We start from the raw sequence: 17,320 nt of genomic DNA, 5'->3' as shown, positions 1-17,320 counted from the left end.
TCCCTGTGTTTCCCTTCTGCAGCTGCATGGGTGGGACGTGCCCTAGTCCCCAGCTCTGTCAGGACATGTGTGTCTCAGCTGTGCAGGGAGCATGCATGGGCCCATGCCCTGTCAGAGTTACCCAGCTGCAGGAAGGACAGCACCCCCTGCAGCAGTGCACTGGGATATGGAGCAGGTAAGTGGCTAAACGCATCACCAGGTGAGCAGCTAGCTTCGATCCTCCAGGGCCAATACAGAAAAAGCCCTTGTGTGTGTCTGCAGCGTTGCTTAACAAAGGTGGGGGCACAGAGACTGACTCCACTGCTAGCTGCAACACCCACTGCTGAAGGAAAGCTGGCACTTCTGTGTTGACTCTAGGCTGCGTTTCTGTCAGCGAAGTGTCAGGATTTGCACTTGCTTTCACAGGAGTGTTACAGAAGAGCCCTAACTTGGGAGTCTTTCATCTCATGGAAATGAAGCCAAGCAGAGCTGCCTCTGGCTTGCCTGCAGCCCTGCCCAAGGCAAGCAGTGGCCGAGGGGCTGTGGCAGACCTGGGAACGGCCCTGGATGTCAGAGCCCTGGAGGAAGACAGCTCAGGCAAGTGTCCGCAGCCCAGCCCCGCTGGGTCTGTATCAATGTTTGTCCTGGGCTGCCAGGGGCAGGTGCCATGCACAGCTGTATGCTGACTCCAGCCCTGCCCACCTGCAGCTGGCTACCCAGCTCCAAAGGCAGGCTGTCCTCCCATCCCTCCCTGGATGCGCTGGGCGCTGCTGCTGTGGATGTATTGAGGAAAGAGGCTGTGGTTTTACCTCCCTTTTGAGACAATCCTTATAGAGCAAGGGGCCTTTTCTAGACATGAAAGGCCAAGGGCTGTTTTAGTGTTGTCAGCAGGGTAATATGCAATGCACGATGTTATGACCTGCCCTTGATTACTGTGGGGTACTGAGCAAAGACTAAAAGATTAAACACTGCATGGTATTTGGGAAGCGGCTTCATAAAAGTAAACCCGGCCTTGCTCTGTGACAAGAGGGACAAACTCCCTCAAAAAAGTCATATTGTGTGTAGGGTGTTACTTTTAGTGCAAGTGTCCCAGGCTCCTCCTTCATTTACACTTCAAAACACTAAACTCTCTCCCTAAAGCACAAAGGTCTTTACAGAAGCTCTCACCTCTCTTTGCTGAGCTGGTTTTTTTTTTTTTTGCCCTTCTCCCCAGTTCAAAGAGAATTTAGCACAAAAAGGGGGAAGAGGGGGAACTACACAAACCTGATGGCCATCTTTGAATAGGAACACCCACTTCTGCTAACTTAAAGAAAATTACAAAGGAGAAGTCTACCAGTAACTTCGATTTCCATTTTTATTATTCCATAATGGGGTTAACAAAGGAAAGTTACAGGTCTAGTCCAGTGGTAGTTACGTTGCTTCCTTCCTTGCTTGTTCAATGTTTGGGGACTTCCATATATTTAGTACCTTGACAATCCTTTTTTTCTTTTTAGAATGACAGCTCTCTGAAAGGCAGTATCGCAGCCTAAATAGGCTGTATCTCTCAAAAGTAGGAACAGGGGTGGTGTCAAACCTCATGTCCAGGAAGGCTGAAACTCTAGAGGCCCCCAGAAGTATTTTCTTTTGAAGAAAACTTTCCAAATCCATTGTACACTCTAGTCAACTTTGCATTCAACAGTGGGGGGGGGGGGGAAGTTACCTCCCAGGAAAGTATTTGCCTAGTGCTTCTGAAGTTAGGACTGTAGCTGTATGAACACCACCTTCAGAAGGGAGCTCAAGTAGAGTAGGTTTGAAACTGGCATCCAAATAAACTAGTCAAGAAATGTGTCCTAAGCCCAACCTTACTGCAGTATGAGGTTGCTCTCTGCAATAACCTAAGCATTTTCCAGTACTAAACAAAAGAAACATTTAAATTCCAATACTCGAGCTAACAATGCTTAGTACAAGAATTAAGTGCTTAATTACCAGCATTGTTCCTACAACACATACATACTTTTGTTATTAGCTAACATTAGGGAAGCGTTAACTTACAACCGAGAAGTGCATCACGCTCAAATACATGCAATGACTTGTGAGTTCAGTATTTTTTATTAAAGATTAAAAATAAAAACATTTGACACCCAAATATACATAAAGTCACAATAAACTCAGATGTGCTAAAAGCAAAATGTGCATAAGAACACTCATTTCTAAAAGGCACCCTGCCACCAGTAGTTTTAAATGTTCGTCTAACTTCAACAGGTTTCTGGTTTTTCCTCTTCCTTCACTGAAGGTGAGACTCTACACCACTACTGAATAAAGATGCTAACCACACCAACCCCTTTCAGGGATCTTTGCTATCACTAGAACACTTAAAACTGTGCATGCAGAATTAACTCATACCTCTCATGGAGTTAACTGTCAGGATTTAAAATGCACAAGGGCCTTTTCTTCAGAGAAAAAGGTAGTGATATTTGGGCCATTTATAAGGGCCAAGAGAAAGCAATAGCATTATGAAATAACTGCTGGGCATCCAACCAAGAGCTTTGCTAATAAAAAACAACCCCCTCCTCCCACCCCCCCTTCCCAAACTCTCATTAAAAACAACCCCCCAAGTTACAAAATGCTGCGCACACACACACACGCGCGTGCACACACACAGGTGTGCACACACACAGATGAAATGTTAACACGTTTAGCTATTAGCCTGTCAGGGTGTGACAGCATAGGAGCGCCACTGCTGCAGTCCTGAAGCACAGCGATGCCCGACGCGTGCTTGCGCGCCGCTCGCGGTCCCCCACGCTGCTCGACGGCCGCAGGAGAGCACGGGGCCCGGGCCCTCTCTCGGCTAGGTAGGTCTGCGTCGATTGCCCTCCGCTTCGCCGTTACCAGGGTCTCCACATGGATTTGGGAAAGCTAGAGGAAGGCACGCCGCGCGTCCGGGAAGCGTCCAGCCCGCCCGCCGAGGTCTGGCCGGGCTCAGCCTCGGTCTCCTCCGAGTCGGAGCAGGTCTCCTCGCCGGAGGAGGGCGAGAGCGCCGAGGCGGGCAGCGCCAGGCCCAGGGCGGCCTCGGCCGGCGGGGCCAGCGCCTCGCCGCCGGGCCAGGGCCCGAGGCCCAGCGAGGGCTCGGCCAAAGCGTCCGCGATGAGGTCCTGGAAGGCGCCTTCGTTGAGGGGCATGGACTCCAGCAGGTGGTTGAGCAGCTCGGCGGCCGTGGCGTCGTCGATGCCGGGGCAGCTGGAGACGAAGGTGTGCACCTCGTGCATGCACTGGATGTAGCCGGCGGCGAAGCGCTCGCTGGCCTCGCGGTGCAGCCGCCCGCCCTCTGCGGCGCCCGCAGCCCCGGGGGAGACACAGAGGGGAGCGCCGTGAGGGGGGGGCGGCCGAGCCCGGCCCCCCGCCGCCGCGGCCCCGGCCCCGGCCCCAGCACTCACCCAGGGCGCGGCGCTCCAGCACGGCCTGCACCCGCCGCACCGTCAGCTCCAGCACCTCCGCGTTCTCCAGCTTGGCCTGGAACTGCCGCCGCGCGGCACCGCCGTCAGCGCCCTCTGCGGCGCCCGGCCCCGGCCGGATCGAACCGGCCCGCGCCGGCCCCCGCCGCCCGCCCCTCACCTCGCTGTCCGCCAGCAGCAGCCGCAGCTCCTGCAGGCTCTCGTTAATCCGCGCCCGCCGCTTCTTCTCCACCAGCGGCTTCCTGGTCTGAGGGAACCAACAGCCGCCTCAGGGCACCGGCCGCGCACGGCCCGGCCCGGCCCGGCCCGACGCGACGCGGCGCCGCCGCCCCGCTCACCTTCCTGTCCCCCTTGGCCTCGAAGAGGTCCTCGTCCTCCCGCGGCGATCGGCCCTTGCCGGGCCGGAAGGCCGGAGCCATGGCCCGAGCCGAGCCGAGCCGAGCCGAGCCGAGCCGAGCCGAGCCGAGCCGAGCCCCCTCGCCGCCCCGCCGCTCGCTCGCTCGCTCGTTCCCCCGCGCGCCCCCCCCCGCCCCCGCCCGCCCGCCCTACATATAGCTTCTGATTTGCATGTCAATGAGCCCATTGGCCGCGCCGCGCGAGGACGAGCCGGAGCGTCGGGCGAACGGGCCAATGGGCGGCGGGCGCTTTGTCTGTGCGCGCGGCGGTGGGCGGGGCGGCCGCGGCCGAGGCGGCGGTGCCGCCGGACCCCGCGGGCATTGTTCGGCCCTCGCGGCGACATGGCGGCCGGGCCGGGCCGGGGGCGGCGAGCTGCCGCCGCCGCCGCCGCCCTCCGTCCGTCAGGCTCCGCGGGGGACGAGCGGCGGTTTGGGGCCTGGCGCGGGCAGCGCCGGGGGAAGCGTGCCCGAAACGGGTGCCTGGCGCGGGCAGATAAAAGGAAAAAAAAAAAGGATTTTTTCTGTTGTTTTGGGTTATTTCAAAATTATTTCATATTTCAAATATTCCCATTTATTTATGAGAGCAGGAATGTCTAAGTGTAGCTTGCTTAGGAGCGCCACAGCGGGACCTACCTGTAAGGCTAGGTGAGCTTGACGGTAGAGCAGCCGTGGGCGGTTGGCCCGTTTTCAGGGTTTTTTTTTTTTTTTTTTCCTTTTTTTGGACGGTTTTGGCAGCCACGCCAGGCAGAGAAGGGGAGCAGGCAGGTGCCTGGGGGGAGAGATGCGCCCCCCCCGCTGCCCGTGCGTGTCCTCGAAAGCCCTCGGGCAAATCGGTCACCTTCTTAAAAAAAGAAAGCAAACAAGCAAACCCCCAAAACGGCGTGTTCGAAGCCCTGAAAAGCGCGCGTGGGTGTTGGGGGTGGCTGGAGCGGCGCGCGCTTGGCGTGGCGGGTGTCCCCGGCCGCTGCTCGGCGGTACGCCTGCTCGTAGAGGTGCAGGAAGTCGGGGGCCTGTTACAACCAGCAGCCTGAGCGTGAAAGAGGCAATTCGGGAGGAAAGCAGGAAACTGCTGGGATCCGAGCGTCGGGCGCAAAAGACGGGTCCCGTCCTTTGGTCTTTCCTTGGTCAGAATTGCCCAGGTTTGCAAAGCTGGCCCCTCTCGCGGCTCAGATGGGATTTCAGCGCTTGCTCAAGGAGACGTGCTAAATTCAGGGGTTTTTTTTTTTTTTTTTTTTGGTACCTGAGCAATTATTTTATGATGGGCTGGAATGAGCTGAGTTAACCGTTTGGGGCGGGGATCGCCGCGGCTGAAGGTGGGCACGGTGCGGGAGCTGCGGCCCGAGCGGAAGTTTCCCCCGCCGCGCTGGGCGGCGTGGGGCCGCGCTGCGCTTTGGCGGCCCGCGCTGCGCTTTGGCGGCCCTGCCCGTCCCCGCGCCGAGCGGAGACCCCAGGCAGCCGGGCTTTGTGCGAAACTTGATGCTGATGACAGTTGGCAGCTGCAGTCCTGTCCCCCCCCCCCCCCCCCGCCGCCGCCGCCGCCCCGACAGACTGAGTCAAATAAAAGCGTTGGGGCTCGTCCCCGAGGAGAGCGACAGGTGTTTGCGCTCGCTCCTTTGTTCCCCTCTTTTTCTCCTCCTCGGTAGCGTATGTCGTGTTTTCGCTGCCCGAGGAAACGAGAGGCGCGTCCCCTGCCTGCGTCAGCGCCGCGGGCCCGCTGCGCACGCTTGCCTCTTTGTACGCGTTCAGCCTGACTTCCCTCCCTCCCTCCCTCTCTCCCTCCGGCTCCCGGCTGCTCCTGCCTACGCCGCCTGGAAGGACCCAGCGCGGAGCGCGGGGTGGAGGTGGAGGTGGTGGTGAAGGTGGAGGTGGAGGTGGTGGTGGTGGTACGCGTTGCCTCTTCCGTAGGCTGGTGCCTGCCTCGTCCCTTGCGGTGCGCTGGGTGAATCCGCCCCGAGAAAGACCCGCAGACCTCCTAAGTCCCTTCCACCAGGCCTGAACGCTGCTTTTTCGTCTTCGCAGCCCCCGCGTGAGCATCCAGGCTCGCGCTGTGCTAATACCTGTTTGACAGGGGAGGAAGCTGGGGTAGAGGCGCTCAGCGCCGCGCTCGCCTGCCCTCAGCGGAGCAGAGCGTCGGAGAGCGAGCTGGAGCCTGGCGCGTCCTGGCTGCAGGCCTGAGCTCAGGCCACGCGGCTCGTTGTATCGCAGCTGGCAGCAGACCTGATTTTCAGAAAGGTACTTTTATTTTTTTTTCCCTTTTCCTTGTATCTTAAAGCAATGATGTTTGGACTTTGGCAAAGCGTTTGCTCTGTAGGTGACGCATTTCCATTGCGTTAGACAAACAAAATTGGATGGTACCTGTGACTGCATGACCAGATCTGTCCTTCCAGTTCGGATGAACTCAGGGCACCACGCAGCTGAAACTCCCTGATCTTTTCACTGATAGGATTGATGCAGACTAGGCACAAACGTTGTTCAGGCCAGGGGCATAGCATTTTTATCTTTAAGCAAGAATGGACACCTATGACTGCGTCTTGTGCCTAGCCTGTTCATAGTTGGCCTAATGGGAGAAGAAAAGACCATCGTAGGGATGCAAGCTGCAGCCAAGTAACGGCTGTTACAGTTTCGAGGGAGCCGTCTTTGTTCTGAACCAAAATTAGCTATGTCTTTTAGCTACATCTTTTTGTATATATGGATATATAAATATACGGACATACATATACACTAATACACCTTTAAAAAACATACAGTAATGTATCAAATATACATAATCACGTGGTAAACGATGAACCACAAAAGAGTCTGTGAGCATGTTTTCCCTTCAGAGAAAGCTTAGTTTTTCCTAACGTATGTAATCAGAGACGCTCAAGCACTGTGTTTAATCTAGTGTAAATTCTGCTGATTTACACCAGACACGTTGCACCCTTGTGAGGGCATAAATTCATTCTGAAGGGAAGGCAGGAGAAATAAAGGAACGTAATAGCTGAGCGAGATTTGTCTCATGTCTTCTTCGTTTTAGGGCCTAATCCACAGTCCATTGGAGCCGGTGGTTCACAAGCAGAGCTTGGCTAAGGATGGCCGGGGAGAGTCAGCCATGGCTGTAAAGTTCTGCTTCTTTTCTGCCTTGGCTGGAACTGGTGGCAAGGTAATTTTACACATTGCTAGCTCTTGCTCTGGAGCGTGTCTTTCTGTATTTTCTTTGAAAAGCTGCACATCAAATGAGTTAACAAATGCTGGAGACATTTGTGCTGAACATTAAAAATCTACGGGCCGTAAATATCAGGGCACTACTTGACCTGCCACTCTGGAGGAAGAAGTCACCGCAGGCTATCTGCTCTAGCCTGCGGCTGAAATGTGACATTTTTGTGCCGCTTTAAATAAGCTCCATCACATCAGGTGGAGCAGTTCATGATAACCTCATGCATTTTAATGTAAATGTCAACTGCAGTCTAGTAAAAAAGCGTTCCTTACATACCTTGTCTAATACCTCCCTGCTTGCCCGTGCATGGTGGTTCCTGAAGGAGATTTTGGTACACCCTGTCTACTTCTCCATATGGTTCTTTACTGGCTTAAACCAATACTGCTGTCTGCTGCCAGTGAGGTGTATGTGTGCTGCTCTCCCCCCTGTGGAGAGTTAAACCTTCTCTAAGGTAGAGAACTCTGCCCTGCCAGAGACTGCAGCTCCCACACGTGATATAATTGTAGTTTAGCTGGGGAGCCGCATAGTTTTAGCTGAGACAACGGGATCAGGGCTTTGCTGCCTGTGTTTTCGTGTGAGACTGCATGTATAGCAATGTAATGCAACGTGACTGTTTTTGGTTCTTTATTAGATATTGTCACTAATGGCCCTGTGGTAGTAGGGGCTAAGACACCTTCTGTGGAAGACAACCCTGCAGCCTCAGCTACCTGCCACGTGTTTCGGAGGCACCGGTAAGTGGTAACTCCTCAGGAGGTGGAGGATTCTGCCACATAACTCCATGTCTCACTTCTTTTTGCAGTATCGGTTCCATTTAAAAAGCCTCTAGCTCCTAGAGGAACATCCACAGAGAAATAACGCACCTCTGAAATGTTTTAGGACTCCTTGTAATATAGGCAAGTGTGTTCCTGAGACTGGCACTATCCACACTTTCAGCAGGTAATCCAGACTCTCCGTTGAATAATACAGTTAGAGTACGGTACAAAGACATGACGTGTGTGGACAGGATCCACTGGAAATGCTTGAGTGGTTTCTTTCACGCATACTATAACATCCTGTTGTCTTTGGAGGCAAAAGTTCCTGTCAGAGAGACGTGTCATCCTTATAAATATTAATAATGCATATAAATGGCGGTGGGTGTAAACTGTGGTGGATATTAGGTTAACGCGTGAATTAGGCATCAGTTTTATGTCATCCAGTTTATGTTTACACTAACAAATACAAACCGCTTAGGTGGCAGATCAAGCAAAAAGCTGCCTTCTCCCCCTTCCTCTCCCTGAGGTCCCTTCACAAATGAAAAGTGTGTTCTAATTAGCCTCCTACCTTGTCTCCCCTGAAAATTAGTCCAGCTCACAGAACCAAGGTACAGGGGAACCAGCCTGGAGCTGGAAGAGCTGAGAGCTGCAGGCAATAAATGAAATGAATGAAGAAGGCTGTGTAGAGAAGTCAGCAGCATTCCTCATCCCACTCATCGTGGTTCCCTTTGGTGCTATCGATTTCTCTGCTGTTACAAGCACAGCTGTTTAAGAGGAAAACCTGGTTAAATATCATTCTTCACTCAGCTGCTCTTGGACTTGTGTCTGTTACTGCAAAGTGTATTTGCTGCCTTGAGCCCTGAGAGTCTGTTGCCCCTTGCAAAAGCCGTGAGGCTTTTCCTAACCCTTTTTTAATCAGCAGACCGATACACAATGTTTATGTTCATCAGCCGGGGCACAGAAGGACAGTTCATGCCAGCAACAACATTAACGTGCAAAAGGGTCTCAGGTCCACTCACAGAAAATCCCAAAGCTGCATTCACCCCCTGTGCGGGCGTGGGTCCCCCTTTGACAGTGAGGATGCACCCTGGTGTCTGCCATTTCAAAGGTACCTGTGGTGATACTCAAATACAGCAAATGCGTAGGGGCTGTGCTGAGCAAGTACCGAGGGCAAGAGAGCATCTCTCACTCATCCGGTGAGTGCTGGGTGGGAACTGGGCACGGTGAGCCTCTGCGGGGCACAGCCATGTGTGCCAGCGGACTGTGGTGGGACTGGGAGAAAGATCACCTGTTCCATGGAGTCTGGCTCATCTGGGGTAGTGGCTTCCCCTGCCTGCGAGCTATTTTTTGTGGTAGTGCTGTCCTTGGCCCTTTTCTGCCCACAAATAGGCACAACTTTGTTTTCATCAAATAGTAACCATTACCAAGACCCAAAGTTAATCACTGTTTTGCTTTGGCTCTATCCTGATTGTATCTGGAAGTCCACTGGGACTGGAGTCTGTTTGTAATAAGGTACTTCCCATTTCAGTGTTCTCCTCCTGCATTCATCACCAGGTTGCTGGTGGCATCTCGCCTTTATTGGTTTTCTTCAGATATTTGATAGTCTAAATACAGATCGAAGTCTGACTTTGAAATATTTTAGCAGCTACTTTTATTATAGTGCTGTTCTTTCCCATCAACTTGTCAGACCTCAGGAGAGAGATGTCTGAACTCATATGGCATTCAACTGTGCCATTTAGATTGTGGCCCATTGTTAGTGACTATGGCAGGGTCCCATGACTTGTGAGGTTAGAGAAACCATTTGTTTGGTCACGTTGTATTTGTGAAAGTTATTTCGGGGAAGTGAGAATAACTGTCTAAAGTAAGTAAAGAGATTTTTCAGTCTGAGTTAAAAAAATAAAAAATAAAAAAACTCTCTCCCTGTGGTGTTCCATACTGTAGTATTGCCAGAGAAGGCTCTGCATTTGATTTATCTAATGTTTTGGGGTTTTGAAAGTTGTCCTAGTTATGGGGTTCATTTGATCAATAGGGTTTATCCCATCCTTGTAAACAGTGATGTTTTACGTCACTGATCCTCCTCTTTAAGATGTTTTTATTGATTTCTAAATGATTGCCAGGTATCCTTGTTAATATACGTTTTCTTCAGAGATGATGTTGAAGCTGTTAAACACAATCCTAACTAAGGCTGAAAGCTTTAATTAAATGCGTGCCCTTCAGAACGCATTTTTTTCTGACATGCAGTGCACGGCCAGGATTACTCCTGGCTTCTGGCAGTGACACTACAAGTTTGTTGACAGGACACAGATTTTATTTTTATCAGGTGAACATGTGCATAATCAGGCTGTGAACTTTGCTCTGGTGTGTTTTGTCAAATGCTCTAGAAAATGCCTTTACTCGTAGTCTCTTGCAGGTTTGTATTCGCTTTGCAAATGACATATCTGTAGGTGGGGAGAAAAACTATACCCTTAAGGGCATGTTTGTTAGGTCCTTTTTAGCAATGACAACATATATTTTACTGTCAGTTTTGGTAAACACGGGCCTTCTCTAAATCAGAATGAGAAATATTCTACAGACTGAGACCGATACCAGTACTCTCGCTTGAGAGTATTGACACCAGTTTTGATAGTTCATGGGTTGTATAAATACTGGTTTTGATCCTATTGTAAGAGATACCTCATTGTGCCAATATGTTCTTTGAAGGTATCGCTGGACAGCCTGGGTAGCCATACATGACCACAGTATTAGGCATTTGTGGGCTTTGATGTAGCGAGCAAATCCAAAACAGAAGAAATACCCTCTCTCATCCTCTGTATCTTGTCTGAAAAGTGCGATGCTCCCACTCTGTGTTGATTGTTTCTCTCAGGAGATACTAGATTATAGCCCAGACTTCTTTGTAAAGATACGGCAAGTCCTTCCAGGGACTTGGTCCATCATGTATTATGGAACAGATGTCTCTTTAACTACTCCAAGGCTAGTATGGATTGTAGCCTTGCTCTTTGCAGAGCTCATTTAGGTGGCGTGCTGCTTAGCTGATTTAGATTGGTGGTTGAGTCCCTGAATCCACTGCAGAAGCTCCGCCTGTCAGTTTTTGGTAAGCAGCCATAACTTAGAGAGATGCTGGGAGGCATGAGGATGAGGTAGCATGGAGGAAACTTAGAGAACTGATTTGAAAGAGGTGATGAGTGCTGTCATTTCTGTCCTGTCCGTATGTGTTGCCCTTGTTGCTGGAGAAGCTAGTGTCGTGTAGGAGGAGCATAACTTTTCTGAGCACTTGGAAAGAGAATACCTCTGGAACTTCAGCACAGAGAAACATAACCTATGTGAGGGCTTGTTCACAGCTTTCTGACAGGGACAGTGCACAGCTGAACCCCAGCAGCTAGAGGGAGAGGAGCTCTTGCTAGCTGGAACCTGGCTGCCTCCGTTTCAACTGACAAACCAATCTGGAGTTGGCAAGTCAGTCTTTGGACCCGTGGCAGTGCTGTTTGTAATTCTACATTATGTTGTTTGGCTTGCTTGTGGGCGTGAAAAACAGGGTGGAAATAGGTGCATTCAAAGATATTGCAAGGCATGGGGATACATGTTCTCTCCTGGAAGAGCCGGTGAATGTTACCTGTCTGCTCTCCCATCCTGGAAGGACTGATGGGTGTCTGGGGCTCACAAACATGCTGCGGGATTATGAAGTGCAGAGGAGAACTTGCATTCCTCTGCTTGGAGAGTCTTTTCTCCTTTTTTTTTTTTTTTACCGGTGGGACATAGGTATTTGCAGGAGAATGCAAAAATGTCCTCCTACTGCCTTCTGTGCTGACTTTTGGTTGTGTGGGGCTGCACAGTAGTTCGACTTACCTCTCAGCACGCGTGGGGTGGTGATGGAAGGGACCCTTGCAGGGTGGGAGTGGAGGTGCTGTTCCCCCCACATCAGTAGAATACCAAATGCCTTTCTCATGATTATAGTTTGGTAAACCCTGCCAATCTGTGGCAGGTGTTCCTCTGTCAGTAGGCACAGAACACTGTAGCCAGCTCACATGATGAAACAAATAGCATATGCAAAACAGGAATCACAGGAAGTCATGGATATCATGCAGGCTCATATTTGTGCTACACAGGGTGACTTAAAATGGAAATCAGTTGCCAATTCATTTGCTACTATGTTATTTTTCTAACTAATTAAAAAGGCCTTTTTTTTTCAGGGTCTGATGTAAGGGCAGGCTCTGCTCTGCAGCATGCCTTGTTTTACAGAGTATGTTAGGAAAGGGTTCGTTTACTTAATGAATTCAGCATCCAGATTAATTGGATTCTGAAATGGCTACTTTGGGGGAAAGCCGTTTTACTGGCTTGTAGGGATTACTTGAAGTTCGCTAAACTCCATCAAACATTTCTTAGCACAGCCATGGCTTGTGTGTCCTTGCAATTAATGGACTAAGCGAATGCCAAATTTGCACATACCTACAAGCAGAAACTTCAGAATAGAGCAGTAGGACTAGATCCACTGGAGGCAAATGCGTGTTGCTGTGTCAAATAAAAATCCCAATGATATACAACCTAAAGCTAATTACGGGGCAGCTCTGAAAATCAAAGTACAAACTGAAAACGCAGCAGCTTGGTACACTGAGTTGCTCTTCGCAGTTTCCTTCCCTCCCACCCCTTTTGGAGGTGTGGTGAGTGGTCTGCCTGTGCTGAATGAGAGCAGGGGTGGCTTGTCCTCACAGCTGCTGAGCTGTCTGGATCCCAGCAAGCTCCTGTGACTACTGTACCACCTAAACTGTTTGCGGATCAAAATAGTGCAATGGAAGGTGGGAGATTAGGCACGTGACGAGCTGCTTTTGCCTGGTTAAGTATTTGGTGAGTAACAAGGACTTCAAAGAGCAAGAAGTTGGGAAGTGAGAGTTCTGGGATTGCAGCTGATGATTTCCTAGCCTCATTTCTGTCACAGGAGTTGCATGCTGGAGAAGATGCAGAAGCTGCCGCTTGCTGCAGGAGGTCTATAAAATGCCACTGGCTTCTAGGAGATGGAGGAGGTGTATACAGAAGATCTGAAAGGTGGAAACAAGGAATTATGGGAGTGTCAGTGATGGGTTTCCTCTCTTTGAAGCAAGCAACTTGTGACTATCAACTATGCAGTCAGGCAGATAAAAGCTGACACAGAAGTGTACCACAAAGTTCGTCAGGGGTATGGGCTCAGGCCGTAGCTGGGAAATCACTAAAGCTTGACCTTAGAGGCACCTTCAACTCCTGCTCTGCTGGCCATATACTCTGATGCCTCCCTTATTTTTGCTCTTGGAGGCTTTCTGGCCCAGCTTTGCTAGACTTCAGGATCTGAGAAGAAATCAGCTTGTCAGTCCCATGTCTTGCTGTGTGCCTGGGATCAAACCATTCACTGCAGGATACAAGCTCAAGCAGTTGGCCAACGCTAAACCCACAGTTGCCTGGTCTCGACTTACGGTTGCTGTGGAGCCCACTTCCTGTCTCTAACAGCCATAATTAGAGAAAAGCCCAGAAGGAGAAACAAGACTGATTTCTTGAAGAGCTCATTTGGAGGATCAGGAAGGTCAGAGTGGATGGCTTCAGTGCAAGCTCTGAGATAGGCTTAAGCTGAGTGGAGTCAACCCTCAGGCTTGACCCTAGATGTCAATGTAAACAGTTCCTCTAGGGACTTTCATCATGGAAAGCATGGGCAAAACTGCAAGCCCAGTTGCAGTTTTGTCAGTGCTTGAAATTCAGACAGTATAGATTGGGCAGGTAGGGCTAAACTCGCTTTCTGCAGGTGCCTGGAAAGAGCCTTTGGCTTAACCTTCACAAGAAAGGGAGAACTCGCTCGGTCCTGGGCACTGCAGGGACCTGCAGTGTGGTGGGTGTAGTGCAAGACTCCTGCAGGGTGAGAGGACACCAGTGACTGTGGGTGGCAAACTGACAAGGTTGAACCAAGGCAGCGCAGAGTTGAATGTGCTTCTGCTGAGCAGAGGATCAACAGCTTCAGGATGCAATCGGTCACATCATCCTGCTGGAGGGAGTCATCTGAGATGCTGGTGCTGTTCCTTACGGAGGAAGAAGGCAGGCCCTTTGGGCTGGCACAGACTCACAAGATGAGGGCCCCTCTGTCTGAGCGGGAAATAGGCTTAACGCTCCTCCTGCCACTCCTGCAGTTTCTCGCACTTCTTCCTCCATCTCTCCTGGACAGCTTGGCACTCTGTGGAGCTGGGTCAGACAGAAGCACGAAGGTGCTAGTCATGCTCTTCTGCTGCTTTTCCTCAGTCAGCTTGTTACTTGCATGTTCCTTAATATTCTCTATAGTGCCAGAAGCATGTGATATTTTTCAGTGAACCTTTTCTGGTGATAAATGTAATTGAACAGACAGGCAGAAGAAGCTGTCACGAGTTCCTTTCAGCTGCTGTGTTGGTTATGTTCTGCAGGTACTGAAGAGAGCCAAAGCGTGCTGTTGCCTTCAGTGTCTCTCCTGCAGCTGTGCTGGCACACAGCCCCTCTCCAGAAACCCTTCCTGTTTTCTAGGGTTTTGTCTTCTAGGAAAAGGTCTGGAGAGGAGAAGTCTGAGAGGCGATCTCATCAACGTGTATAAGTATCTGAAGGGGGAGTGTCCAGAGGATGAGGCCACTCTCTTCTCCGTGGTGCCCAGCGACAGGACAAGAGGCAACGGGCAGAAACTGAACCACAGGAAGTTCCATCTGAACCTGAGAAAAACTTCTTCACTGTGAGGGTGACAGGGCACTGGAACAGGTTGCCCAGAGAGGTAGTGCAGTCTCCTTTGCTGGAGATCTTCAAAACCCGCCTGGACGTGATCCTGGGCAACATGCTCTAGGTGACCCTGCTTGAGCAGGGAGGTTGGACTAGATGATCTCCAGAGGTCCCTTCCAACCTCAACCATTCTGTGATTCTGTGAAAAGTCCCTCTATTATTATGACTATTTTGGTTTTACATATTCTTTTATTTCCTATGGGTTTTATATAGAAGAGACAAGTTGAGGGATAGCTTCAAGAAGGCCCTTAGACATCTACTATCTAAATATAGTGTCTGAAAGAGAGTTAAATCTCTTGGAAGGCAGGTCTGAGAAATCCATGTGCTTAGCAAGGAGGTATCGGGAAATTGTCACTAGAAGACCTTGTATGGGTGTATCTGAAACCCTCCCATCCCTGGAGCTGATGTAAGGCTTCAGTCAGGTGTTCATCCATCCTGGGTCCAGATCTCTCTAGTGAGGGTGAGTGCTTACAGCGCTCGTGAGCAGGACTGCTTCTGTCAGGACAGGTGCTGCCTTTGCTGTCATAGCCTCTTAGTGAGTGCAGTCCTGCATCAGGTAGGAGACTTGCTTTCAATTTTCCTTTCAGGCCAAGGAACTCTGCCTCTCCGTCCCTGGAGGAGAGTCAGCTTGCATGTTGCTCTCCGAGCTCCTCCTCTCCTGTTCAAACTGCCTCATGGACTGGAGAGAAATGGAAAATCCATGGAGCCAGAGGAAAAGCAAGCAGGGGAAAACGGCTGTTTGGCTAGTGGTTGAGAGAGGGGAACTGTGGGCTCAGGTCTCAGCTTCAAGGTCTGCCTATTCATTTTGTGTTGTGCAGTCAAGCATTTTCCCAGGAAAAGGCTTTATGATGTTTGTATTTAGGTCTGAATGGGGAGGGCACTTGATTGACTTACTCTAGTGACGTGTTTCTCTTTGTTGTATCAATAAAAGTATTTGCACAGAATTCATGCGAAGGAGGAAGTGATCTGGAAAATTACTGGACTGAATTAGAGTTTCCTCTTCCTTTTCCAAACTGACCCACTACCTGAGGCTCCCCAAGGCCAGAGGGACCCCAACACGATGTGTCAGGAGCGGCTGGGGAGAGCAGGAGAAACATCATTTCTGGTACTTGTAGCAGATTGCTGTCCTGATGTGGCAGTGTGAGCAGGGCTGAAGTCCCGGGATCTGACGAGGCTGCATTTGAGCAGCTCGTCGTTAGACAGTGGGGCAATTCTCAGTTATCATGTTATTCATTTTTACAAAATATTACAAATTCTCTTCTCTCTTCAGACTACCTAGTATTTCATTTCAACACCTTTTCCATATCCTGCTGGACAAAAGACTGCCCAGACTGCCAGTCATGCAAGACTGCATAAGGCTGCCCAGCATCAGCCTGCCCCTGAGCTTCGGAAACGCGGAGTGCCAGCCAATGGGCAGGAATCTGGACTTGTGTCAACTGCAAGTGCAGTAGTGTCTAGTTCGGGGACCCTGGGTCAAGAAGGATCATGAGAACGTGGAGGAGGTCCAGTAAGGAGCTACCGGTGGTCAGCTCTGAGGAGAGGCTGAGGGAGGTGGGCTTGTATACTTTGTTAAAGAAGAGGCTGAGAGGGATCTAGTAGCATCCTACAACTGCTAGAAGAACAGTCACGAAGTCAGTGGAGCCACACTGTTCTCATTAGTGGCAGATGATAAAACAAGGGGCAGTGACCACATATTGCTGCTGGGAAGATTCAGATCAGATATCTTCACTAGGAGATGCAGACCCGAAACAGGTCACCCAGAGAGGTCAGGGAATCTCCATCCTTAGTGGGTTTTGAGTCTCAGTTCGACAAAACTGCAGTCAACCTGATCTACTCTTGGAAAAGGCCCATCTTCAAGGAGGATTGAACTGGAGAGCTCCACAGGTTCCTTCTGGACAACATTTTGGTAACCCTATTCATTCTGGTAAGGTTACCAGTGTGCTGTCATAGTTTTCAAGGAGAGTTTCTAACCCTAAATATATGGAGATATGTGTCTGATGCAGTAACCCAGGACTGGAAGAAAGCTATTTGTTCCAGCTTACTAGGGCAGCACGATCTCAATATGTATGAAGAGCATGGGTTTTGGGAGTGGGAAGGAATAGAGGGATAGATGTGGAAAGAAGTCACTTTTGCTCCCTGACCAGGAGACAGGAGTGAGGGGAGGGAGCTGTTCCTGCAGCCAGAGGGGGCTGGAATTTCATTTGAACCCGCTCCTGATTTTGCAGTAGGAGCAAGGCGAAGCGAGCTGCCGAAGCAGAATGCCTTTTGTTCTGTGTGCAGCACTGTGCCCCAGGGGCCGGGAGCAGTAAGGAGCTGCCTCTTTAGCACTTGTGCAATACAAGTAATAAGTAAAAGGGAAGAGGGGTCAGTTGTAGCTATCTTTAATGTCTGTTGTGATGTACTGTGGTCTTCCAGGAAAAAGCCTCCTTCCAGACATGCCATCTGGCAAACTTTTCTGGGAGCAATTAAACTTGACTTCCTACAGCTTTGAACACAAAGGTGGATCCTCTGTCCTTCACACCCATATACTCTTCCTCTGCTGCCCAGGAAAAAGTGAATTCCTGTTGCAGAATCGCTCACCTCAGCCCAGATGTCCATATTCACAACATTTAGAGGTACTTCATTTCCTTGTTATTTATTTTTTTTGCTTCCGTAACCTTTTGTTAATTTTAGCTAGAGGTTGGCCACTGGTTCCAAAAGTTACTGGAGGAGGAACAAGAAGGCTGAAGAAGAGACAGAGTCTTGCAGTGGGATTATTGCTTTAGGGGAGGAGATGAAAACAGAGCCCAAGGAAGCCAGCATTTTAATCTTACCTTTGGC

General features: G+C 50.5%; 1 protein-coding gene and 1 long non-coding RNA gene across 9 annotated transcripts in view; one reads left to right on the top strand and one right to left on the bottom strand.

Moving 5' to 3' along the window:
* Positions 1–2,048: 2,048 nt before the first annotated feature.
* On the bottom strand, positions 2,049–3,932 carry HES6 (hes family bHLH transcription factor 6). Of its 3 annotated transcripts, none has more exons than XM_068954421.1 (4): positions 3,749–3,932; positions 3,571–3,657; positions 3,393–3,474; positions 2,049–3,283 (listed from the first exon to the last, which is right to left on the bottom strand). In XM_068954421.1, the coding sequence occupies exons 1-4, from the start codon at positions 3,827–3,829 to the stop codon at positions 2,844–2,846; spliced, it is 690 nt and encodes a 229-aa protein (XP_068810522.1). In that variant the 5' UTR covers positions 3,830–3,932; the 3' UTR covers positions 2,049–2,843. The 3 variants fall into 3 exon arrangements, with proteins under 3 accessions (XP_068810522.1, XP_068810523.1, XP_068810524.1); XM_068954422.1 differs by having other exon boundaries at positions 3,393–3,468; positions 3,749–3,930; XM_068954423.1 differs by having other exon boundaries at positions 2,049–3,195; positions 3,393–3,468; positions 3,749–3,930.
* Positions 3,933–4,510: 578 nt separating this feature from the next.
* The window catches only part of LOC104143548 (uncharacterized), a 48,211-nt gene continuing 35,401 nt past the window's right edge, over positions 4,511–17,320 (top strand). For 2 of the 6 annotated variants that reach the window (XR_011142866.1, XR_011142864.1), the window contains exons 1-4: positions 5,504–6,037; positions 6,822–6,947; positions 7,633–7,732; positions 12,684–17,115. This is a non-coding gene — a long non-coding RNA (uncharacterized lncRNA). Of the gene's footprint in view, positions 4,945–5,502; positions 6,038–6,821; positions 6,948–7,632; positions 7,733–12,683; positions 17,116–17,320 lie in introns of those variants that run through there. The other 4 variants (XR_011142869.1, XR_011142868.1, XR_011142865.1 and 1 more) reach the window with 4 other exon arrangements.

This window comes from Struthio camelus, chromosome 9, assembly GCF_040807025.1.
Source record: "Struthio camelus isolate bStrCam1 chromosome 9, bStrCam1.hap1, whole genome shotgun sequence".
In the NCBI taxonomy this organism is placed as follows: domain Eukaryota; kingdom Metazoa; phylum Chordata; class Aves; order Struthioniformes; family Struthionidae; genus Struthio; species Struthio camelus.
This window is presented reverse-complemented; position numbering and strand designations above follow the sequence as displayed.

Bases quoted from the DNA above. Each gene is read 5' to 3' on its own strand.
- HES6 (XM_068954421.1), bottom strand. From the start codon at position 3,829: ATGGCTCCGGCCTTCCGGCCCGGCAAGGGCCGATCGCCGCGGGAGGAC. The intron at 3,658-3,748 runs GTGAGCGGGGCG...TGGTTCCCTCAG, and splicing joins AGGCCAAGGGGGACAGGAAG to ACCAGGAAGCCGCTGGTGGA. The intron at 3,284-3,392 runs GTGAGTGCTGGG...CGGGCGCCGCAG, and splicing joins GCTGGAGCGCCGCGCCCTGG to AGGGCGGGCGGCTGCACCGC.